This window comes from Rhinatrema bivittatum, chromosome 3 (genome assembly GCF_901001135.1).
Source record: "Rhinatrema bivittatum chromosome 3, aRhiBiv1.1, whole genome shotgun sequence".
In the NCBI taxonomy this organism is placed as follows: domain Eukaryota; kingdom Metazoa; phylum Chordata; class Amphibia; order Gymnophiona; family Rhinatrematidae; genus Rhinatrema; species Rhinatrema bivittatum.
The window spans coordinates 421,619,695-421,645,780 of NC_042617.1; the positions used below are offsets into that span (position 1 = coordinate 421,619,695).

Here is a 26,086-nt window from a genome sequence, read left to right on the forward strand (position 1 = left end):
ATAATATAATCAACCATTTAGAAATTTCAACATGAGGCAGAAAGTTTTAGGGAGTTAACATCCAAAATTATATTTAAAGACTTAGCATTGCACACCTGCACTTTTCTCTCTGTTTCATTAACTAGATACACAGGAAGAAGTGGCTAGTTTCCTTTGTTCCACAAAGTTTTTTTTAATTGTTCAGGCATATAGAAAAGAAAGAGACCCTCCTGTTTACTTATCAGGCACCTACATGGAAAACGTAGGGTAAAAGAAAATTCCAATGATATAATGTCTTGGCGAAAGGCTAGGAAGCCTTTTCGCCAAACCTGTGTGGTTATTGCTAAATCAAGGAAAATCTTAACCACTTTATCGAAGAACATGATGGGATATTTACTGAAATATGTTTTCATAATTTTATTTAAGTCCATAGTACTAGGAAAGGTTACTAATAATGTACCCCAATCAATAACTTGTAAGGCAGAATTTTCAAGAAAATTTGTAAGATCCCCTTGAAATGGCATTTCAGACCTGTTATTAACATTTTTTGATTTCGGAAGAAAATAACATAAATTAACGACTGGAAGTTCAGATTCAGTAAAGCCAAGCTTTACTAACAAAAACTTTTTAACTGTTATGATACTTCCCCCAACCATTCTGGGGAAGTTAAGAAATCACAAGAGAGTCTCAATCCGTCTAGATAAAATCTCTCTATCACCATTCCAGCCATTAAGTCCCTCAATGTATCTAGTGTGACCACTGCAGGCCGTGATAGATTCCCAGGGACTCACCAGTGGCAGCCTGTTCCTCGCCCCCACCCGTGGGGGAAGGGGGGTTATCAAAACCAGTTCTCCACTTTCCTCCTCTGGTCTCAGGCCAACTGCCTCCATTCCCAGTCCCTCCTCGTGGGCCTGCACAACCCCTGCCTCTGGACTGTAACTGATGACCTCTTCGGAAGTTCCTCCGGGACTCCCATCGCTCGTTCTCTGTGCAGGTGGTGGTCTCTGGTTGGAGCTCAGCGAAGCCTCCTCTGCCGGCTCGAGCTGCCCTCCCAAGCTGCTTGGCACATCAGTACCCTCGGTTCCTGGAAGTTTGTATGCAGGTGAGGTCATGTAGTGGCTTATTTCTTGCTGAATAGGCGAGGGTAAAGGTAAGGAAGGGTAAACCCTCACCTTTCCCTTTCGCTTCGCAGGCATTAGTTAGAGGAAATCTTCTCAATCCCAGAAAGCAAGAAGTAGCTCCCGCACCAACCTCAGACTATGCCGCCATCTTGCCTCATCAATTTTTAAAAAGGGATTAAGGGGTGATCCAGGAAACTACAGACCAGTAAGTCTGACATCTGTGCCAGGCAAAATCTTAGAAACTATCATAAAGAACAAAATTGGTGTACACAGAGATAGGCATAGTTTAATGGAAGAAAGCCAACATGGATTTAGCCAAGGGAACTCTTGCTTTATAAATTTGCTACATTTTTCTGAGGGTGTAAATGCACATGTGGATAAAGGTGTGCCAGTTGATATAGTGTATCTGGATTTCTAGAAAGCATTGGACAAAGTCTCTCGTGAGAAACTGTAGGCAGAAGAGCTATGATTTCTAACCCCACCTCCCTTTATATATGTACCTATTATTTACCAGTGACCCTCCTGTTTGTTGTAAAATTAGCAAATCTGCTTTATTCCAAAATTACACAGGGCTGAGCTTAACACTTTACATCAGGAAATAATCAGGCAATAAGAAAAAAAATAATTGCAAAAGCAGATTTAACGTCTGGTGCTTATCAAATTACCATTAATTTCTGCTGGCCTCTCCTCTCTTTAGCTGAGACTTACTTTTGAATACTAATAAGCTCTGCCTTACTAATCCACAGGGTAGGAAATGGAACCTAGGTTCTTACCATGTGTAGGCAGTAGCTTACATTCTTGGGCAGTCTGGGAGGTCAACCCTTCACAGGTCTCCAGCACAGAGGTAAAGAGGACAGTCATGGCCACCGAAGCAACAAACTGTTCAACTCTTAAGTCTCTTAGACCTTGTCTCTGCAAGCCACCTTGGCCCAGGTTGCACAGGGCCAAGGTAGGGGGAAAACAACAGCACTCAGATGGGTAGCCTTCTTCTCTTCAGATGGGTCTTGATCGACTGACTCTAAGTACACACATCCTGCTATTTTTTAGGGGCTCACATATGCATAATTTAGCAGCTCATGTATAGTCAGGTGAATGCATAATTAAGTCTTTTAATTAGCAGAGCTTCCCATGCTTTTGCAAGTACTGTGTTTCATCCCCAGTTTCATCAAGCAGTCAGTTCTGATGAATGACAGTTGTTCACATTTGACAGAGCTCTGATAAACTCTGACCTCAGATAGACACTTAGGACCATAAGGAGAGACCCTAATGTTCTTGCAGCACTGATTCTCACACAGCACATCTGTGCTGATGTTTCTTTCAGCCCCATTTTGGTACTAGCTCAGCTAGCAAGACAAATAAATCATCAGCTTAGTCACTTACACAGCACTGCAGAGTTTCTATTTGGCTGCCCATGGCAGAACAGGCAATGTCTATTTTCTCTGCATTTAGGTGTACATAGCCCAAATAGACCAATGTCCATTTTTAATGATGTCAGAGAATCCATTTTAGTTGCTTGTCCTTGTTAGCAAGAACTGGGATATTTCCTACAAAATTTCTTAGGAAATTAAAAAGTTTTAGGATAGGGGCAGTGGCCTATTATGGATTCCCAATTGGTTAAAGGATAGAAAATAGAGCGGAGGACTAAATTGTATATTTCCCAATGGAGAAAAGTGAATAGTAGAGTACCCCAGGGACCTGTTCTAGGACTACTGCTTTTTAATATATTTATAAATGACCTGGAAATGGGAACAGCAAGTGAGATGATCGAATTTGCTGATGGCACAAAATTATTCAAAGTTGTTAAATCACAAGAGGATTGTGAGAAATTGCAAGAGGACATTGCAAAACTGGGAGACTGGGCATGCAAGTGCTAAATATAATTTAATGTTGACAAGTGCAAAGTGATGTACTTAGGGAAGAGGAACCTAAATTATAGCTGCACAATACACGGTTCCACATTAGGAGTTACCACTCAGGAAAAGGATCTTGGCGTCATCATTACAAATACTTTGAAATCTTCTGCTCAGAGTGCAGCAGCAGTCAAGAAAGCAAATAGAGTGCTAGGATTTATTAGGAAAGGAATGGAGAATAAAACAGAGAATATCATAATGCTTCTGTATCACTCCATGATGTAACCTCATCATGAGTATTGTGTGCAGTTCTGGTCACCACATCTCAATAAAGATATAGTAGAATTAGAAAAAGTATAGAGAAGGGAAACCAAAATGATAAAGGGAATGGAACAATTCCCCTATGAAGAAAGGCTAAAAAGTTTAGGACTCTTCAGCTTGGAGAAAAGAAGGCTGAGGGGAGATATGATAGAGGTTTATAAAAAAATGAGTGGAATGGAACGAGTAAATGTTTAACAGTTTTTTACTCTTTCTAAAAGTACAAAAACTAGGAAGCACACAATGAAGTTTCTAATTAATACATTTAAAACTAATAAGAGAAAATATTTTTTTTCTCAACACAAATTAAGTTCTGAAATTCATTGCCAGATGAATTCCATTGCCTGCATTTTTAGAAAGATTTGGACAACTTCCTGGAGGAAAAGACGTTATTAAGGTGGAGTTGCAGAAATCCATTGCTTATTCTTGGGATAAACAACTTGGAATCTATCTTCCCCTTAGGATTGGCCATTGTTGGAAACAGGATACTGGACTTGATGGACCTTTGGTCTGACCCAGTATGGCAAGTCTTATGTTCTTATATTACAAAGCTAGTAATACTTATAAATTCTTTTCAGCCATCAGCAAAATCTTCTCCTCTCAATAATCCCTCAGCTGGAGATTCTTAACATGGAACCCAGCATTGTGTACCTGTAGTTGGGATTATTTTTCCCTATGTGCACTAGTTTGCACATGTACATATTAAATTTCATTCAACATTTAGATGCCCACTCTCCTATTCTCATAAGATATTTCTGCAGTTTCTTAAAGTAGCCAGTCAGTATGACAAATCAGTTAAGAAAGCTATTAGGTACATAAAAAGAATTAATATTAGTAGTAAGAAATCTGATGGAATTCCACTTTGAATTCTGGAGACCATATCTACAAAAGAGCATTGACATGGTAGAGGAAATTTTAAAAATGATCCACCAAAATGATGCTTGAACTGCACTATAAGTCATGTATGCATAGAGAAAGATCAAAAAATCTAAAGATATACTTTCTACAAGAAATAAGGGAAAGGGAAGATATGATTCAAAGAACAAACTTTCAAATTTCTAGCAGGCTTCAATAGAGCACAAGCAGATAGCATATTCCATATACTGAAAATCTCAAAGAAAGGAAGTCATTATATGGAGTTCAAGAGATGGAAGCTCAACAAGGAATATGAGTAAATACTTTTTCACTGAGAGAATGGTAGGCATGTTAGTATTATTTCTAGTTTCAGGACAGCTGCACAAATATGTATACAAACCAGGAAAAAAATATGTTAATGATCTCATTTTTATCCACTGTTGATAAAAACATAAGAACATAAGAACATGCCATACTGGGTCAGACCAAGGGTCCATCAAGCCCAGCATCCTGTTTCCAACAGTAGCCAATCCAGGCCATAGGAACCTGGCAATTACCCAAAAGCTAAGTCCATTCCATGTTACCGTTGCTAGTAATAGCAGTGGCTATTTTCTAAGTCAACTTAATTAATAGCAGGTAATGGACTTCTCCTCCAAGAACTTATTCAATCCTTTTTTAAACACAGCTATACTAACTGCACTAACCACATCCTCTGGCAACAAATTCCAGAGTTTAATTGTGTGCTGAGTAAAAAAGAACTTTCTCCGATTTGTTTTAAATGTGCCACATGCTAACTTCATGGAGTGCCCCCTAGTCTTTCTATTATCCGAAAGAGTAAATAACCGATTCACTTCTACCCGTTCTAGAACTCTCATGATTTTAAACACCTCTATCATATCCCCCCTCAGCCATCTCTTCTCCAAGCTGAAAAGTCCTAACCTATTTAGTGTTTCCTCATAGGGGAGCTGTTCTATCCCCTTTATCATTTTGGTCGCTCTTCTCTGTACCTTCTCCAGAGCAATTATATCTTTTTTGAGATGCGATGACCAGAATTGTACACAGTACTATTCAAGGTGTGGTCTCACCATAGAGCGATACAGAGGCATTACGACATTTTCCGTTTTATTCACCATTCCCTTTCTAATAATTCCCAACATTCTGTTTGCTTTTTTGACTGCTGCAGTCCATTTCAATATCTAGGGTTAACAAAGGGTATTTAAAAACAGAAAAGCTTCCTCCTCCTTCAGTCCTGACCACCGACAGTACTCTTCCTCCTTCACTTGTCCACCTGGGTAACGCTGCTGCTCCTTCTCTTGACAGCCCCATGGAAGTTGCTCCAACCAGCTCTTACTCAGATGCTCTCCCACTCTCCAGCTCCCAATGGGGCAGCCTGCACATCCTCCGTGCTCCAGCTCACAACAGTTGTGTGGCCCTGCTGCACCAGTTACTGATTACCAAGCACTGCAGGCTGTGTGGCCCTGCTGCAACCTGCAGTGCTGCTCCAACATCTGTCAGATACCATAGTCCTGCTGCTCCTACTGGTTGCAGCAATGTCCTCCTTCCCATCCCTGCAGACCCATGGTAGATCACATTCTCTTCTGGGCTGTGGGAGTGGGAAGGAATAGAAGTCATCACTGTGGTGCCCTCAGCACTGTGGCACTCTAGATGGCCTCCTAGTTTGCCTAGTTCTTCAACCAGCATTGACCAACCCCCAACCCCTAGAATAGTATATGCCTCTGCACATACCCAACTGACCCTACTCAAAAATAATATGGTTCTCTGGGTTCACCATTACTCCTCTCTCCCCACAAAAATGTGAAAGAGTACATGTCTCCAGTTTCACCACTACCTTCCCTCTGAAACAAAATAGGTCTTCTAGGCTCCCACCCTTCTAACCTTAGAGAAAGGAACTGATGTAATTCCTGATTGAAATAGTTCTACCAATACTTTGGTTCAATGCCTGTTGTGCTCTGGAGGAAAGGGTTAAATGTTTTCACAATAAATGTCCCTTTCACTTGAATTTAGTGTGGGGAAACCTGAGATGCATAAGACAACAACATCACTGTGTGTCGCAGAGTGTGAGTCCTTTGGACTGTGACAAGATTGGTACTGCCAGTTAGGCTACTGCCAACAGCAGTCAGTCACACTCATGCCGGAACAAAGTCTCATCTGTACCAGTCTCTTCCCCCTTAGGTTGAGCCCTTGGGTTCTGAGGCTCTTGCATTATGAAAGGAATCTTTCATAATGCAAGATTCCTGTAGAGCACAGTCAGGCAGCATCAGCAACCAGGCCAAAGTCAAGACAGGTGAAGATCAGGTGAAGTCAGAATCTAGGCCAGTGTCAGGTGACCAGAAGACAGTCCAAGAGGAAGGGACAGGGGCTGGAAGAGACAAGGCATGGACAGGTAAGACAAAAACTAGAACAGACAAGGCAAGGAGCAGGATGAGAAAAGACAATGCAAGGAGCTGGACTGGAACAAAGGAAAAAGAAGGATGAGGCAAGGCTTGGTCTTACAAGCCATCATTCTCCCAAAGCTGGATTACTGTAACTCCCTCCTCCTAGGCCTTCCAGCATGTACCATCAAACCACTTCAGATGGTCCTGAATGCCTCTGCAAGAATTCTTTCAAATGCCAAAAAAAGAGATCATATCACCCCTATTCTCCACCATCTCCACTGGCTTCCGATTAAATACAGGATCCAGTTCAAATCTTTAATGATGATTCATAAGGCCTTACACAACATCGCACCTCTCAACCTAACATTTCAAATTCGATTACACACATCCGTGAAACCAACCAGAAGCGCCTATCAAAACAGACTAATCACACAACCGGCAAAATCCATTTTGAGGAAACGTGCATTATCCACAGCTGGCCCATCACTTTGGAACTCGCTCCCTCCAGACCTTCGTTTGGAAACATGCCACCCTACATTTAAAAAGAAACTTAAGACTTGGCTGTTCAAACAAGCTTTCCCCTAGAGCCAAGAACACGAAGAAAAGTATTTTCAAGCCCACAACGTTTTATTCAGATCTATTATTTTATTCAATCAGAAATTTACACATGCTGAATTCATACATACTACATACATATACTCATATTGACTTCATATTTTTCCATGTTATTCATTGATTTATTAACTGCTTGTTTATTAACGGTTAAATATCATACACTATTTGCTTCAATTAATTTATTCAATGTAAAAACTTTACTTACTTAGATTTGTTCAATGTAAAAACTTCTTTTATTATGTTCTATGTTCTATGTAAACCGCTATATTTTTTAGCGATAGTTACTGTTCTTTGTAAACCGGGGTGATATGTATACTATACAGGAACCTCCGGTATATAAATCATTTAAATAAATAAATAAATAAAGCAGGAATGGAGAAGAGGCAAGGCTGGAACAAGAACATAGCAACACATACTGCAGGCAAGGCACAGCAGGGAACCTGTTGCTGAGGCACTAGCTAGTGGAAATGAGCTTTATTATATACCAAAGCTGGGATGACATCATCAGTCAGTGCTCACAGGAAATGCTGGTGCAAGGTCTATAAAAGGGCTACAGAAAGTGCAAGTGGTTTCAACCAGACCCTAGGATGTGACATGCTACAAGAAGCTCTGCCAGAAAGACTTGAGAAAAGGGGCATTAGACTATAGCTGGTCTGCTTTTAATGTGGCCATGATAACGCTGCCCAAATGGGTCAAATACCTTTTTTATATTGATCCCATAATCTTTGTATTTAACTTCAATTTTAGATGCCCAACTGTTACTGCTTCACTGTACTTGCAGCAAAATACAAGATTAGAATGCCCCAGAGCCCCTTCCCTGGGGGAATTCCCTACTTAGAAACTCAAACAGGGCTAATATTCCCCTAAACACATAGCCCCATGGGAGAGACCTACTACTGTAAACATAAAACCTAAACCAGCATATTTCAAATCCCCACTACCTCCTACAGGAGCTGTTAAGCTCAAAGTACCACACACACACAATCACTACACTCTGTGTCAACACACAATAGATTCCAGAATAGCAGTGTTTTATTATATGCCCAGCAGAAGGCAATACAGTAAAGGTATTACACAAATACACAGAACAAAGTCAGTAGTTAGTTACAATAATAAATCAATGCCATACTCCCTTCTCTCTGTTGATACAAGAGCCCAAAGAGCAGCATGGCTCATTTGCTTCTGGTTGTTCAGGACTGCAAAAATCTTCTCTCCCTCAGTTACACCATCCTTTCCATCTGCCCATCTTAAACCATGTTTTGAGAAATGCAGGTGGTTTCCCAAAATAACTGGCTTTCTTGTGATTCTGCACCTCTGTTTTGTTTTGTTTTTTTTAACCTCTTCTGCTTTCCCGGTTGTTAAAGTTGTGTAATGTGTGTAAGTGTGAGAACACCAAATTCATCAAGGCCTAGCTTCTGATTACATCTAGGGTTGCTAACTGGCTCCAGATTTTCAGGAAAAATACTTATAGTCTTGCTTTTCATAGGGAATGCAATAGGGAAATTTGAATAACCCCAGCATGCAATGGGGTAAAACCAGGATCAATATGTCCTGAAAATCTGGAGCCAGTTGGCAACCCTAATTACATGCTTAGCCAGAGTTGTCAGACTTAGGCAAAATAATTCCAAACACCAACTACATACATTTAAAAATATTCTCCTGTAAGTCTAGCTAACTCTTTGGTTTAATTGTAAAGGGAAGAAGTCTTTTGTTAAGCTTTGAATTTGCTCAGTATTATAGAATATTTCAGTTTCAATTAATGTTTTTTTCATCATTAGATTAATAAGGTCATTTAAAAAAATCATTTACAAATGTAAATGGGCTTCTTGAGAGCTATCCCAGGAGTTGTACTCATAAAAGTACACGTAGAAGCAATTTTGCATATGTTGTTGTGTATTGAAAAAAAGTGCTCACAGGGGCAGAGTTGGGCACTGAGATCATTTATGCACATATTTTTGACTTTTGAAAGCATATGCATAAATGTTTACATGGACATTTACACCTTCTCTCTAGCAGGTGAAAATGTGCATCTATGCCATGCTAAGGTACAAGCGGTCCCGCAGATTTTCAAACCAGACTTATGTGCGTGAGTTTTGAAAATTAGAACTAAAGTCCACATACTTCAGCCCTACATGGACTGTTAGAAAATTACCCTTAAAAAGTATAATTATTAAATATATTTTACATATGGGCTAAATATTCAAAGACTTAATTGACGGTTGCAATGGTAAAAATGGTGTTAACTATTGTAAGTCAGGTTTATGTGGGAGTATGTGAATTTTCAGCCACCTAAAACTGCATATGTGCTTTCATAATGTGCACATTTTACTTCATCTAACTGTGCTAATGTACATTTATTCACTTCAAAATCTGATTTTCAAACTCAATATGCATGGGTACCTTGTGACTGAAAATAATCTTTTTCTATGTAGGCTTTCAAATATACATGCTCATTTGCATTTAGGAACTTCCAGAAAATGTACTACATATTTTATAAGATTTATATGACTCTCTGTGTTAACTGATTCAGCAAAAACATATGAAGCTTACAATAAGAATGAAAAACACAGTGAACCTATAAATGTTGCCAGATTTTCTAATGTTGTAGCCAGTAGAGGGCAGTATTATTTTAAAGTAGAGTACCCTCAACATGATAACTTAAGAAAAAAGTAGAACTGGGTTTGCAAAGAATCGAGGATTCACTATATTATCAATAAGTATATTTTTGTCCTTATTTATCTTTCAAATAAGTGTACAATGAATTCCATTTAGGTTTTAAGCAATTTGAAGCACAACTTGTTTGCAATTCTAACTTGTTTGTGAAAGTTAAATGAGGATAATGCTGTAAGCATTCTTATTGCTATTATTACTAATAATAAGTTCAATATTCAGAGAAACCTGGCCTCTGAGAAGATAGAAAATCAATACCAAAGCAATAATTTAATCAACTGGATAAAGTCTCAGAAGACATTTCTATTATTATTAACTCTTTCATTTTACTTGAAGGTCAAGGAGCTAATGAAATCTTTCCTTAGTTTGATGTTTTGAAATTTAGTCTCTAATGAGAGGAACTAGAGTTAACACTAAAAGGTAGAAGGTAGATTTTAAGAGTCGCGCATTGGCGCACATGTGCATGCGTTTCACAGCATGCACATATGGACACGCCAGTTTTATAACATGCACGCATCTATGCACGCATATTATAAAATCCTCTACCAGTGCGCATATGCACACATGATTTTATATCGATGTGCCCTCTATTTTCAAATGCCATCTCACACGTGTAAGTGAGGGAATTTTACTAGATACGTGTGGTGACACATTAGGGCCTATTTCCTTGTTCCCTACCGATTCACCCTTGTAAAGGAGTGGACTTCCTAAGCCCCCTACCTAACCTTCCTTCCTTTTACCCTAATAGCCCCAACTCCCAAAACCCTGCTGAATACCCTAATTTTTTTTATTTTACAACTTACCCACAGTCCATAGCAGCAGCAGCAACTTCTGTGGTCGTTGGATCCCAGCGCGCCTTGCACGTGATTCTGATATAATGGAACTGTCCCAGCCCACCCATGCCCTGCCCACGCTGAAGCCCATATCTGCCCTCAGCCCCCCCCCCCCCTTTTTTCAAAATCCTTTCCAATGCATGTACCGGGACATACACACGTGACTGTGGGCCTCTTAAAATTCACGCAGTCAGTTTGCAGCCCAGTCACACGCATATCTCCCAGATTTGCCACACGTAGGGCTTTTAAAATTTGCCCTTTAATGATGAAATAATGGAAGGAGACTTTTTCTACCAGTTTTCCTTTCTGCAAAAGTAATGTGGCATTCCAAAAACTTTAAGGCAATATACATCAACCTTAAAAAGCTTGAAGAGAAATATTCAGGAAGATTTATACTAAGTCCTTACAAACAAAAGATCACCATACTCTTGAAATCTGATTTCTGTGGGTCTGTGAAAGTATGCTGAAATGAAACAGCACCAAACAATCAGAATTGTCACTTGCAAATGTTCTCAAGACTCTGATGCCAACTGGTGCTGAGAATACTCACTTTTTCATGCAGCACCTGATATTGTATTTGCTGTCCTTTGTATTTTTATTTTCAATAAAAGCTTATACTTGCACTGCATCTACTAATTGATTTTGGTTTTTTTTAGCTGAAGGAGCTTGTGGTGGAACCTTACGTGGGACTAGTGGAACCATTTCTAGCCCCCACTTTCCTTCTGAATATGAGAATAATGCTGACTGCACATGGACCATCCTTGCTGAACCTGGAGATACCATTGCGTTGGTCTTCACAGACTTCCAGCTAGAGGAAGGATATGATTTCTTAGAGATCAGCGGAACTGAAGCACCATCAATATGGCAAGTACATTATAAAGCAGATAATTCTGTTTTATAGCTTTTTCATTTTTGATAGCATCAAAGAATGGGAAAAAAGGGTATTGTGATAGAATGAAAGGTATTTGGACACAGTATCAAGATGAGACTACTCTGCCCATAAATTAGTTTCTGATAGAACTACTATACCTATGAGGTATTGTGTTGGAAAAGCCATATTACTAACAGTAATTAATGCTAACAATGTGAACATTAGTAATATCATAGGCATGAAGATTTATGTTTGTAAACCTGGTCTAATTGATAAATGACTATCATGTACAACCAAACATTAGTGGTTTTACGTTATTCAAAATGAATAAAGTAAAAAACATCAATAAACTTGGCATTAAAACATACCAGTTAATATTATAGTTTCAATAGCCTTTAGAATCTTCTTGAGCACATTGAATTATTACCGGTATATAGAATCACATATGGCAATAAACCCATTGGCTCTTTTACTAATAGTCATAAAACACTAGTATGCTTTATTTATGGCTTTCCATAAATCTTGCATAACTTCTTAAAGTGTGATCTCTCTTCAGTTTCATATTTATAACATGTAATTGACAAGGCAGGCTTAATTTGATTATATGGAATGGATATATGCATATAATATATATAAGAAAGTTATAGGAATTATATGTTATGTTGATAAAGTAGAAATATTCTGTAGGTGCGACTATATGACTTATTCAAGCATTTCTTTAATATGTAGATTAAGGTCATTAATTTATCCATCTACATAACTATTTATTTGCTATATTGTGTATCTATTGTAAATAACTGCCATTACGTCTGATAGTTTTTTTCTATGTGTGTATTATGGGATAAACCTTCCACAGTTCACTCTAAGCACCTATTTTTTAACCTGCACAAATCTAGCAGAGTTTCACACACAAGGTACCAGAAAACATTATTTTTGAATATTAAGTTGTTATAGGCTAAAAATATGCCAGTTATAATACTTATACCACCTAAAGTGATGGCATGAATACATATGCCTTATCATACTTTTCCCCTTGAAGGACCATATAACGCCTGTTTTAAAGCAAATTCACTAGCTGCCTATAAACTAGAAGGTTAAGTTCAAGCTGATTCTATTAGTTTTTAAGTCTCTTAATAGGGAATGTCCCTCATTATAGTGACCTTCTTATCCCATATAAACTTCCCTAGGCATTACACTTTGAGGATAGCTCCCTTCTGTGTTTGCAGGGTACTCACTGTGCCTTTTATGTGGTTGGGCCTTCTTTATGAAATGATTTGTTTGATAAGTGGCGTGGAATATGTGACCTTAAAGCCTTTTGAAAAAATCTGATGATGTACCTATTTGTGTAAGCTTATGGTTAAAGTCCACTGTATTTATTCTTCTTTCAGTTGGGTGATTTTTAGATTTTAGTATTTATTGTACTATGTTATTTATGTCTGTCTGAATGTTTGTATGATCTTGTAATTTTGTTTTCATGAATTATATTTATGTATGTTTGGCTGGTATCTGCTTAGAATGGATATTCCAGTATAAGTGAAATACAATAAATTTTAAATAAATACATAAATGCATACAGCCTAACATGCACCTTTTTTAATATTTTCTTTGCTCCAAACAGTCTGTGTATTGTGAAAGTATGCACATACACGTAGCCTTCTAAAATGTACTTAGTACAGAATTTAGTGGGTTAACCTTGGTTTTACATATGTAAAAGGTGCATATGTCTGAAAATTTAACACATTTTATTTATTTATTTATTTAACAGTTTTATATATATACATATTTATTTATACATATTAAACATATACATACATACATATTTAATGAAAACTAGGTAATTTATAGACCTTCATCATAGGTACTACTGGCCTGAACCTGAATGGCCTTCATTTGCCTTTAGCTTAATCATTGGTTTAGTCCATTAGTGTGACTGTGCTTGATATTTTTTTATTTTTTTATTTTTTCAAGTAAAAACCGCTTATCTTTCAAAATGATATCAAGAAGTCATTTGTAGAATGCTAGCAACATGATTGAAAGCACCTCGACACGGTCCATGTTTTGAATAAGAATTCTGCACCAGGGGCTGTTCTCTGGATTGTACACAGTTCAGACGATTGAGATATTCTGTAAGTCCATTGCCATATGTCTTACAAAATAAGATATGAACCTTTGAAGACATATGACATTGGACTTATAGGCTATCTTGAATGTTCAAACCGTGTATGATCACAGTGAACACACCCAGGTACCGAATTCTTATTCCAAACAAGGACCGTGTCGAGGTGCTTTCAATCACGTCGCCAGCATTCTAAAAATGACTTCTTCATATCATCTTGAAAGATAAGTTGTTTTACTTGAAAAAGTTACAAATGTATGAAAGATAGCGAGCATAGTCATACTAATGGATTAGACCGATTATTAAGCAGAAGGCAAATGAAGGCCGTTCAGGTTCAGGCCAATAGTGCCTATTATGAAGGTCTATAAATTATCTATTTTTCATTATATGTGGATGTTGGGTTTTGTCCTTTGACTTTAAGATCCTCCCCTACACCACTGTTGTGTACCTGACAAGTTACCACTTTTTTTCTAGTGCATTTAAATCCAACAGACTTCTTTAAAACAAAGTTTAAGGAAAGGAAAGTGAAGAAAATGTATTTTCAAAAAGATTAATGAAGGAAAGTCAGAGAATAAATGTGTGATAGAATATATATATAGAATTCTGGAGGCCTGTTGTTTAATGCATATGAAACAGCAGCCAGTTTCATGAAAGTGTGTCTAGAAAAGGTCATAAGTGGATACTTGGTGAATTTGGAGCAGACATAAACTATTTGTTTATCTATTTATTGAAGTGTTTTATATGCTGTCATTCCATGTGAGAATCATTATTTCATAACGGTTAACAGATAAAACATATAAAATATTATGGGCCAGATTTTCAAAGGGGTACGCACGTAAGATACGCGTGTACCCCCTGAAAACCTAGCCCAAACACCCCCTGCGCACGCTGAGCCTATGTTGCATAGACTTCTGGCACGCGCAAAGCCCCGGGACACGCGTAAGTCCTGGGCTTTCCTGGGGGGACGTGTCGGGGGGTGTGTCGCAATCCGCACGTCATCAGGGGGCGTGTTGGGGGGGGCGTGACGTGGCCGGCGCGTCATCCGGGGGTGGCATGCAGGCGTTGTTTTGGCCCGGGGGCTTTCCGGGGGCATGGTCGCGGCCTCCGGACCAGCCCCCGGACCGGAACATGGTGCTTGGCAGCCGGCCCAGTGCGCGCAAAGTTATGTCTGCCTCGAGCAGGCATAACTTTTGCGACAGAGTTAGGGGGGGAGGGGTTTAGATAGGGCTGGGGGGGTGGGTTAGGTAGGGGAAGGGAGGGGAAGGTGGGGGGAGGCGGAAGGAAAGTTCCCTCCGAGGCCGCTCCGATTTTGGAGCGGCCTCGGAGGGAACGGAGGCAGGCTGCGCAGCTCGACACGCGCAGGCTGCTGATTTTGGGCAGCCTTGCACACGCCGACCCCGGATTTTAATGGATATGTGCGGCTACGCGTGTATCTATTGAAATCCCGCGTATTCTTGTTCGCGCCTAGTGCGCGAACAAGAGTACGCATTTGCGCAAGTTTATGAAATCTACCCCAGCGTGTGTAACAGGAAGGAAAGCATTCTTAGTAAAGAGGAAATATAACAAGAGGTCAGCACCATAAACATAGAGTAAAATCATTGAAACAAAGAATGGAAAAATAATATAGATACAAAAGGATAACCAGTAAAAATGCAAAAGGGAAATTCTCCACAGGCCTTGGCTATGGTTGCAAATGTATTAGTTCATTTGAAGAAATAAAGTAAACCAGCATGCATCTTCCTGGTAAATATTTAAGCAGAGAAAACGCAACAAAACATATAGCAACAACTGTAAAGAATAAGACCATGTCAAAAACATATATAGTGAGATGTACATCTACAGCATATTTATAGGATATGGGATTAATCAAGAATGCATTAATGCAGTAATAATCATAATAATAGTAATATTTTCCTTTTTCTTCATTCTATGCCATTGGGTAATATAGTGGGTTCTAAATTAAAAAGGATTTTGGCATAACCAGTTACTGCGAAAATTATTTCTGAAAATGAGACCAAGTACTATGCATTCATTTATGGAAACTTAGAGCTAGATGCACTAAAATGTTTTTTCTCACTTTAAGGTGAATTGTAAAAGCTGGGCGCATGCCAAAATCAGGATTTGTGCTCACATGTAGCACATGCACATGTCTACCCAATTTTATAAGGCACCCACATGTGCATACAAGTCCTGATGAATGAATATCTTGCATCGGGCAAAAAAAAATGGAATGTGAGTATGGTGTGGATAGGGTACCAGAACAGGGCCAAGAGATGGGCACACAAGTACCTATGCGCCTGGGTGTGCATCCAGATATAATAGAATATAAAGTTACTTCTGCTATGGAGGAGGTATAAGTTTCAATAAAACCATTTCCAGGCATCTCAGAGGTGTTTGATGAGTCTAGGTTAATTAGGGGGAGTGCAGGCTAAAAAAAAAAAACCAGGGGGGTTGGAGGGTCTAGCTGTAGACTTGACAAACTAGTGGATGAACTGATAAAACTGGTCATAGCACGCCTGTTTATACAATTCCCTCACTTGCATGGCTCAAAGTCGACATCATGCGGCTGTTCATGCACACTTGTAAAATTAGGGGCACACGTCCATGTGCCAGGGCTATTTTATAACAAGCGAGCATATGGGCATGCAGGATATAAAATTGCCATGTATCTGGCTGTGCACCCCTATACACATGTATATGTGTACCCGTATGCCCATTAGAAAGTTACCGTCCCTGGGAGTAATTTTCACACCAGTTGCAGCAGATTATGGAGGTAATTTTAACATGATGTTAAATTAGCGAGCAAATATGCACATAATTTACACAAATTTTCAAAGCTAACTTATATATACGTAAGTACCCTTAGAAAATTATCCCAGCAAAACTACAGACAATTGCACCTGCTATTGGTGCATACAGTTTTACTGAGAGAATATACATGCTTTTTAAAATCAGCAAAGAAGCACATTAGTCTCAGGGGCCGACCGTCGGCCTCTATGACATAGTGAGGGCAAAGGTAGCGCCGGCGCCATTTTGAATACTGGCAATACGGCCCGAGTGCAGGAGGTCGCTCCCAGACCCCCACTGGACTTTTGGCAAGTCTTATGGGGGTCAGGAGGCCCCCCCCAAGCTGGCCAAAAGTACCTGGGGTCCAGCGGGAGTCCGGGAGTGATCTCCGGCACTCGGGCCGTATTGCCAATATTCAAAATGCTGCCGGCGCTACCTTTGCCCTGACACATGGTAAGGGCAAAGGGCCATCGGCGCCATTTTTTTTAGTGCAGCTGATGGCCTGGGAACAGGAGATCACTGCCCGCGGCCCCCCTGGACCACCAGGTATGTGTAAAAGGTTTTTTTGGGGGGGTCGGGAGAGTGGGGGAGGCTAAGAGTGTAATTTTAAAGGGTTGGGTGGGGGTTTTTTTATCGGGCAATCTGCGCCATTTATATTAGTGGCAGCCAAAATGGTGCCGATGGCCCGAGAGCGGGAGATCGCGCCGGGACCCCCCTCCCCCCACTGGACCACCAGGGAATTTAAAACATTTTGGGGGGGTTCGGCAGGGTGGGGGATTTGTTTTAAAGGGTTTGGGTGGGTTTAGGGGTTGTTTTGGTGTGCCGGTTTTCTCACCCTCCCCCGATTTATGATTTTTCACGATAAATCAGGGGAATTTCTATTGTATCGCGACTCTAATGATTTTTGACGATTTAAAAATTATCTGACAATTTTTTTAAATCGTCAAAAAACGATTCACATCCCTATTATTTATTTATTTATTTATTTAAAGAATTTATATACCGGGGTTCCTGTATAGTATACATATCACCCCGGTTTACAAGGAACCAAAACTATCGCTAAGGAACCGTAACTATCGCTTCATTTTGTGGTTTACATTGAACATTTAGCGGTTTACATTGAACATAGTTAATTTGAGAAAACATAATAAAACATAAATAAACAATAATAAACAATATGCTCGCTAATATAAAATATTAGCGAGCACTAACCTGAAATTTTATTTTTACCGAAATTTCAGGAAAGATTAGTTCGGGTTTCAGGGTCCCTGAACCAGGATGAATTAGGCAATTTCAATGAAATTTCTTAATTCATCCTGAACAAATGCACATCCCTAATTTTAGAAACATGATGGCAGAAAAATGAGCATTCCAGCCTATCTAGTCTTTCCATTCACACCAACTATTGAGCTTAACAATCCCTTCCACTCCCTCAGAAATCCTCTATGTACCGGCCATCTCCAGCTGCACCTCTCCCCCTCGGACCGCCCCTTTTCTTCGGCCCGGCACGTCTGTGCATAATGGGAATTACGCGCATGGCTGGGCCCCTTTGAAAATGTACGTGGCGTGTGCAGGGCCCGGCCACACGCGTAACTCCTGTTTTTTTTGCACACAACATTTTGAAAATCTACCTGTTAGTGTTTGGGTACTTGCCAGGTTCTTGTGGCCTGGATTAGCCACTGTTGGAGACAGGATGCTGGGCTGGATGCACCCTTGGTCTGACCCAGTATGTCAACTTCTTATGTTTTTATATTCTTATGTTCCATGCTTTCTTGAATTCATAAGAACTTAAGAAATTGCCATGCTGAGTCAGACCAAGGGTGCATCCAGCCCAGCATCCTGTTTCCAACAGAGGCTAAACCAGGCCATAAGAACCTGGCAAGTACCCAAACACCAAGAAGATCCCATGCTACTGATGCAATTAATAGCAGTGGCTATTACCTAAGTAAACGCTCGTAGGTCCCGGGGTTTTCTGAAGGGGGCGTGTCGAGGGCGTGTCGGGGTGGGGCCGAACGACACAACATTTTGGGGGAGGGACACAGCGTTTTGGGGGCGGGCCTGGGGGCGTGGTTTCGGCCCAGGGCGTTCCGGGGGCGTGGCCGCGCCCTCCGGAACCGCCCCCGGGTCGGGTCTCGGTGCGCGTGGATTTACGTCTCCCTCCGGGAGGCGTAAATCCATGGATAAAGGTAGGGGGGGTTAGATAGGGCCGGGGGGGTGGGTTAGGTAGGGGAATGGAGGGGAAGGTGAGGGGAGGGTGAAAGAAAGTTCCCTCCGAGGCCGCTTCGATTTCGGAACGGCCTCGGAGGGAACGGAGGCAGGGTGCGCGGCTCGGCGCGTGCCGGCTGCCCAAAATTGGCAGCCTTGCACGCACCGATCCAGGATTTTATGATATGCGCGGCTACGCGCGTATCTTATAAAATCCAGCGTACTTTTGTTTGCGCCTGGTGCGCCAACAAAAGTATGCGAACGCGCTTTTTTTAAAAATCTACCCCATATTATTCTATCCAATGATTCTTCAATTTGCTGATGAGTATCTCATAAGAGACTTTGTCATATGCCTTCTGAAAATCCACTTATATTATCTCAACTGAATAACTCTTTTCTACATGTTTATTAACTCCTTCAATATAGGAAACAGATTTATAAGACAAGGTTTCCCTTTTCTAAATGCATGTTGGTTCTTCCTCAATAATCTATGTCTATCCAGATGACCAATAATTTTGTTCTTTAGATTAGCTTCTACCATTTTACCTGGTATTAATGTCAAGCTCACTGATTGTCACATTTGGTTGCTTGTGGGACAGCCCTGTGAGCTACCACACTTACCCCTGACACCAATAAACTTTGCTGCAGGATGCCACCGAGCCATGCAGTAGGACATTGCCATCACCTGCCTTTCTCAGCTGTTCTCCTAGGCATGAATGCAGTGCACCCGATGCCTACACAATTAAATGGCCCTTAGCGGGAAGAGACACAGCACCCACTGACGACCTCACCTAGCCTCAGCTCTATTTAAGGCTTCTGGGGCACTTCTACCTTGCCTCAGCATCAGGTACCTTGGTGTACCTTGTATCCCAGTGCATGTTGCTAGTTGTGTGGTTTTTCCTTGCCTTGCCTGTTTCTTCCCTATCTTGTTTCCTTACCTTGTCCATGCCTCCATTGTGTCCTGTCTTTATCATGTCTGTTTTGTTCTCTTTTCCTTGTCTCCTTGGCTTGACTTCCTGGATACTGATCCTGGCTTGGACCCAAACCTCCCTTGCACACTGCCTGGACCTGACCCCTCACTCTGGACCGAACTTTGCTCTGTCTGTTGCTTACCCTGACCTATGGTCAGCTTTGGACTCTTGCCTTTGGACTGCACTAGGGACCCACAAAAGGCCTGCCAGCCACAAGGGCTTAACCTGTGGGGGAGGCAGCTGATATAGTGAACCCCCAGTCAGTCCTCCCACAGAGCACCTCTGCCAGTTGTTGGTGTGGACCTAATGGGCATGCCCACTAGGCAGCATCAACCACAGCACAGCACTAAGGGTCCACTCTTCTGATGAACATCACACTGATCTATAGTTTTCCAGATTACCCAGAAGCATTTTTAAAAATGGGTGTTAATTTGGCCACACTCCAATCCTCAAGTACTGCAGCTGATTTGAATGAGAATTTCAATATTACCTCTAATAAGTCTGCAATTTCATTTTTTAGCTCTTTCAGAACTCCAGAGTCTATAATATTCAGACCTGGTGAATTGTTAATCTTTAGTTTGTCAGTTTACTCTGTTTCATCTTCCAGGTTCACTGCGATTTGCTTCAGTTCCTCTGAATCATCACCATCAAAGAATGTTTCTGGCACAGGAATCTCTCTGATATCTTCCTAAGTAAAGACCAAAGCAAATAATTTAGTATTGTTGCTATGGCCTGGATTTCCTTGAGTGTCCCTTTTACCCCTTGGACATCTAGCAATCTAGTTGAATCCCATATCATTGTCCTGCTGCAAATATATTTACAGAAATTTTCATTTAACAATTTTGCATTTCTGTCAAGCTTCTTTTCAAATTCACTTGGCTTGCTTCATTACATCTAATCTACTAGTGCTTATGTTCTTTCCTACTTTTTCATTTGATTTGGAGCCACCGTAAAGTTTTTGAAGCATGTATTTTTGGCTTTAATAGTTTCTTTCACCACATCATTAAATCTTGCTGGCAGCTGCTTGATCTTCTTTTTACCTTTACTAATGCATAGAATACATCTTGTCTGGGCTTCTAAGATGATGTTTTTAAATAGTGTCCATGCCTCATGCAAACTTTAAACCTTTATAATTTCTTCTGTTAGTTCTTTTTCTAACTAATCTTTTTTTCTCATTGTCTAGATATTTAAAGTTAAATGCTACCAGAATAGTTTTTATTAATGCCCTCCCTTTAGTGATTAAGTTAAATTTGATTGGGCTATGATCACTATTAGCAAGCACCATTACCTCTTGCAGCAGATCCTGCATCGTAGTGAGGATCAGATCGAGAGAAGCACCCCCCACCCCCTTTCCATTGGCTCCAGGACCAGATGTACCATGAAACTGTGAATTCTTGCATCTAGAAAATTTACCTTCCTCCATGTCCTGTCAAGACGTTTACCCATTCAGTATTTGGCAAGTTGAAAACTCCCATTATTATTGTGTTGCCTAATTTGTTAGCTTTCCTAGCTTCTGTTAGCATTTCACTATCTGTTTCATCATCCTGGACAGGTAGCAGATAGTATATCCCCAGCTATACTTTTCCCCATCACTCAAGGAATTTACATTAGAGATGTGTATTCATTTTTAATTAATGGAAAACATTAAAAAAAATCAGGCCATTTACTATTTATTCCAAAAGGAATGAACTGAAAATAACCTCCATTGAAAATACAAAAGTATCAGAAAAGTTTTGTGTATTTGTTGCATGTAAAAAAAATTAAAACAGGCACCACAGTCTAGACTCAGACCGCACCCAGTGATAACAGCCTATCCTGGTGCCTGTGGCCTATCCTGGAATAGTACCAGATTGGGGTTAGCACTAAAACCTAGGCTTGGGTCAAAGAAAGCCGGGGTAAGGTCCTTAATAAGTAATAGTACCCAACAACTGTCCACTTCCTTTTTTAAATCTTCCCAGTTCCAACAATGGATGCAGAGGTGATGCAAAATTTATTTTGCCCATATACTAGCACTTTAAAAATGGCTTTGCCCATTTGGGGATGGTACCAAATTGACATCATTTTTGTGCCTTCCTCCAGTTTGGCCAGTGCCATTTTATTGTATGACCATAGAAATGTGGTATCGGCCACACTGGAGGAAGGCACAGAAATTAAATCACTTTGGTGCTATTCCCTGTTGGGTGACACCATTTTGCAAGCAACAAAATTGTGAGCAGGAAGAACTGGGAATTGTTTCCAGTCCCATTGGAGTTGGAAAGGAGTAACAAGGGGACCATGGTAGGAGTTCCCTGGCTCCTGCACTTATTAAGGACATGACCTTGGCCCACTCTGGACTGTCCTCGAGAATGGATCATAGCCCAAGCCCGGGTCTTAGTATTCAGTCCAGGCATTGGAGCTAGGCCTAGTGCCAGGCCCGGGTTTAAGCAGTGTTTGGGCTTGAAAAGTCCATTTTGGTCCACTGGAGGCCATTTTTTTTTTTTTAGCTGTTTATTTTTTGTTACTTTTGATATATTTTTTAAATTTTTAATTTATTGATTTTTTAATAATTACAAAGCATTTCCATCATTGTACAGAAAAGATAAGAAACAATAACATATTCATTCCATAACATACAAATATTTCAAGAAACAATTCTTTCTTTATTCCCCAATTATTAGTGTAGGGGGGTGGGTACCTAGAAATTAAGGAAGCTTGATTGCTCTTTTTATTTTTAGACTAAACATAAAGAAAATGCCCTTAGCTTGCATTTGTAATACCTTTTTTACTAATACTAGGTTACTGGACCTTCAATAGGCAAAGATGCTAATATAGCCCTTTTATGGGAATGGAGCCACACCTTCAGTTGTTCAGGCATTGTAAATACTTAAGTATTACTATTGTATTTGATGATACATTTACAGGGATATCTGAGTTGGTCTGTAGCCCCCATCTCTTTAGTTTCCTGTTGTAGAGTCAGGAAACCCTTCCTCTTCCCCTGCATGTTTCTTGCCAGATCAGGAAAGATCTGGACAAATTGGCCATACATTTTTCCCCCATGTTTTGGAAATAGTTCTTCATTATCACCCCTATGTCTTGTTCATAAATGAAGGAAATCAATAAGGTTGCTCTCTCGAAAATCTCCACTGCTGATGATTCTAAAAAATCAGTTAGATTCCCCAAGTCCATTTGATTTTGAGTCATCCCTTTTCTCGACCGAGTGTAGTGTGGAAAATGCTGGAATAGTTTCAAAGGGAACCTTTACTATTTCATTCAAGTATCTTCGCAGAGTTAATCTTGGTTGCTCTCCTAATATTTTGGGAAAGTTTTACAACCTTAATGTTGTTATTATGTATGTTTTAGTGGGTCCTTGGATGCTGTGGAGATGACCACACCCATGGGGAGGAGCCCTGTGAGGAGCCACAGCACTGGGCTACACTCTTGTACACAAAACACCAGAATTGAACTCTTTTATTATACAGCTTGAAGATAGTCACCAGGTGACAGTGGTGAGTTGTAGTCTCAGGGACCTCAGCAGAGGGAGCCCTTCTCTCCTAGGTGACATCAGGAGGTTCTGTAGCAAGAGTTACTGTGGATGAGACAGATGAGATATTAGAGTATTCACTCGGTGTTAGCTGTTATGGATGTGATTCCACCAGATAGTTCTCGTAGGTACAGGCACTGAGGCAGGGAGAGCAGGCCCTCGAGGAGCGAGTACCTGTTCCCTGAATGGCACCTGAAAATAGAACAGAGGGCCCCTGAGAAGTGGGTACCCAAGTTAGTAGCAAAACCCTGAAGGGCAGAAGGAAAGCTTCCTGCAGGCAGCAGGGAAGCGGCAGAGAAGCACAGACAGGAACAGTTCGAGTCTATTCGAGCCTTTTCCAACTCAATGAGCTAGCAATCTTCAGAAGTAGATATACCTGGATTGGTGTGACGTCAGATGAGGGAAAGCTCTCGAGGTTCATGCCACTGGGTGTACTTAGACATGGGTTGTGCACACACCCTAGCAAGTACCTGGGAGGAGACACCAGAGAAGTACCTGGGAGGAGACACCAGAGAAGTCGGCTTGATGATGCTGCAGTAGCCATCTTGCCCAGGTAAGCGGGAGGAGCCGAGATAGGGGTGCAACAAGCGAAGTGAAGTCATCGAAGACCAATGGACGTAACACTTAAATTGAGCCTTCTCAGCTGGTTCACCGCTAGCTCTGTTTTTCTATTTAAGGTAGCACAGTCCTGAATCATGACTGAACTCTCTGCATTTCTTTCATTTGAGTTTCAAGCAATTGCATTCTATCTGACTGTTGCTTGATCTTTTATCGTGATCTTGAGTTACTATTTCCAACCTAGAAGAAATTTGTGATATCTGATTCATACAGCCTTTTGATGGGCCATCAATTCCCATAGGGAGTCCATCATTACCACAGTGGGTTTATTTGGAGGGTTTAGCTCTACATGTTGTTTCATGGTAGACAATAATGGCGAAGAAACAATTGAAGTAGGAAACAACACAGCCTTACCATTGCTGGCATCACTAGGCTTCAATATGTCCACCAACATCAGAGCTGTACCTTCTCCTTGTACTGTTATTTTTCCTCTATCGAAGCTGCCAGTTACTGCACCCTCCATGGTCGTCTCTGGGCCATCTGCTCTAAGTGTCTCTGTCGCAGTTTCCACCAGCTGGTTAGACGATATTGCATGTGGAATCCTAGGTGTGGGGGGACTCAAAGAATGTTCTCCAGATGAAACGGCTACTTCCCTGCCGATTTCATCAGTGGGGCACAGCCCCTCCCGCTTCTGGCATACGCAAGCGAACTTGTTGATATTTTTCTGTCCCACGGGAAGTGAGGTGTTAGAGGGATATATCCTCACTTTCCCCTTTCTTTTTGGAGGCATGTTAGTAGGAAATCAGTCCTTGAAGAAAAATTCTCTGCGGTAGCTCTGAGTCAATGCTACTAGCAAGCAGCCATCTTGACTCTGTCCCATTACTTTTTATTTTTATTTTTTTATTGGTTTGCCAAATGAACTGAACTGAAAAAAATATTAGCGAACCAACCACTGAAGAAACCAACTGAATGAAAAATGTTAGTATTGAACATCACTAATTTCTATCTATAGAGCCCTCATGATTCATTTTGTTTCCTGCAGTACATTTATCCTATTTGATTCAAATGCCAACTTTAACATACAATGACACCTCTCTATCAATTTGACTCAGCCTATCATTTTGGTTTACAGTTTTCCACTGGTTATCCTCCTTCTATCAAGTCTCTGAGATACATTATTAGGGATGTGCATTTGTTTGCAATGAATTAGTAAATCAAGACGATATTTCCTATTTCGTTGCAGTTCGCAGGGCTGACAAAATGAAAGGAAAACCCATGAAATTTCGTGTGGCTCCTATCATTTTTTTTTTGGGGGGGGGGGAGAAAGGGCACATTAAAAAAAAAACCCCAAACCCACCCCAACCCTTCAAATTTAATTTATTACAAACCCCCACCATCCTGAACCCCCAAGACTTGCCCAACATCCCACCAAAACTTTCCAAAAGTCCCTGGTGGCCCAGCAGGGGTCCCAGGAGTGATCTCCCCCTCTCAGGCAGTCAGCTGCCAGTAATCAAAATGGCACCATTGGCGCTTTGCCCTTACCATGTGACATGGCCTACCAGTGCCATTGGTCAGCCCCTGTCACATGGTAGGAGCAATGGATGGCCTGCACCATTTTTTAAGATGGCACGGGTTAGGAGGTTGGGGGGATTATAGTTAAATAATTTGAAGGGTTGAGGTGGGTGTTTTTTGTTTTTCGTGTTTTTCCCGAAATAGAAATGAACAAAGTTTCCAGGTTTGGGGAGTGAACTGAAATGACCCACCCCGGACCCAAAAACAAAATGAAAGCAATGAAAAAAAAATGTGTGCACATTCCTACCTATTATGAAGATAATTTTCAAACCTATTTGTGTTACAGCATGTGCATGTATAAGTAGTCATGTAGAGATAAATCCTAGTATTTTATAGAGATGTGAATCGTGTCCTCGATCGTCTTAATGATCGATTTCGGCTGGGAGGGGGAGGGAATCATATTGTTGCCGTTTGGATGTTTAAAATATCGTGAAAATCGTTAAAATCGTGAGCCGGCACACTAAAACCGCCTAAAACCAACCCCCGACCCTTTAAATTAAATCCCCCACCCCAAATGCCTTAATACTTCATCAACTTTGGGAGGGAAGTACTTACTTGCCCTAAACCAATGGCAGGAAAACCGGCACACTAAAACCCCCTAAAACCCACCCCCGACCCTTTAAATTAAATCCCCAACCCTCCCGAACCCCCCCCCCAAATGCCTTAAATTACCTGGGAGTCCAGCGGCGGTCCGGAACGGGCTCCTGCAATTGAATTGTGTTGTCTTCAGCCGGCGCCATTTTGCAAAATGGCGGCGGCCATAGACCAACACGATTCGACTGCAGGAGGTCGTTCCGGACCCCCGCTGGACTTTTGGCAAGTCTTGTGGGGGTCAGGAGGCCCCCCAAG

The 26,086-nt window shown here is 40.9% G+C and overlaps 1 protein-coding gene across 1 annotated transcript in view; it reads left to right on the forward strand.

Moving 5' to 3' along the window:
- Window positions 1-26,086, forward strand: part of CSMD1 (CUB and Sushi multiple domains 1) — a 4,035,193-nt gene that overhangs the window by 1,300,011 nt on the left and 2,709,096 nt on the right. Inside the window, 1 exon segment of the mRNA XM_029596871.1 lies at window positions 11,294-11,501. Within this exon segment, the coding sequence (XP_029452731.1) occupies window positions 11,294-11,501 (208 nt within the window).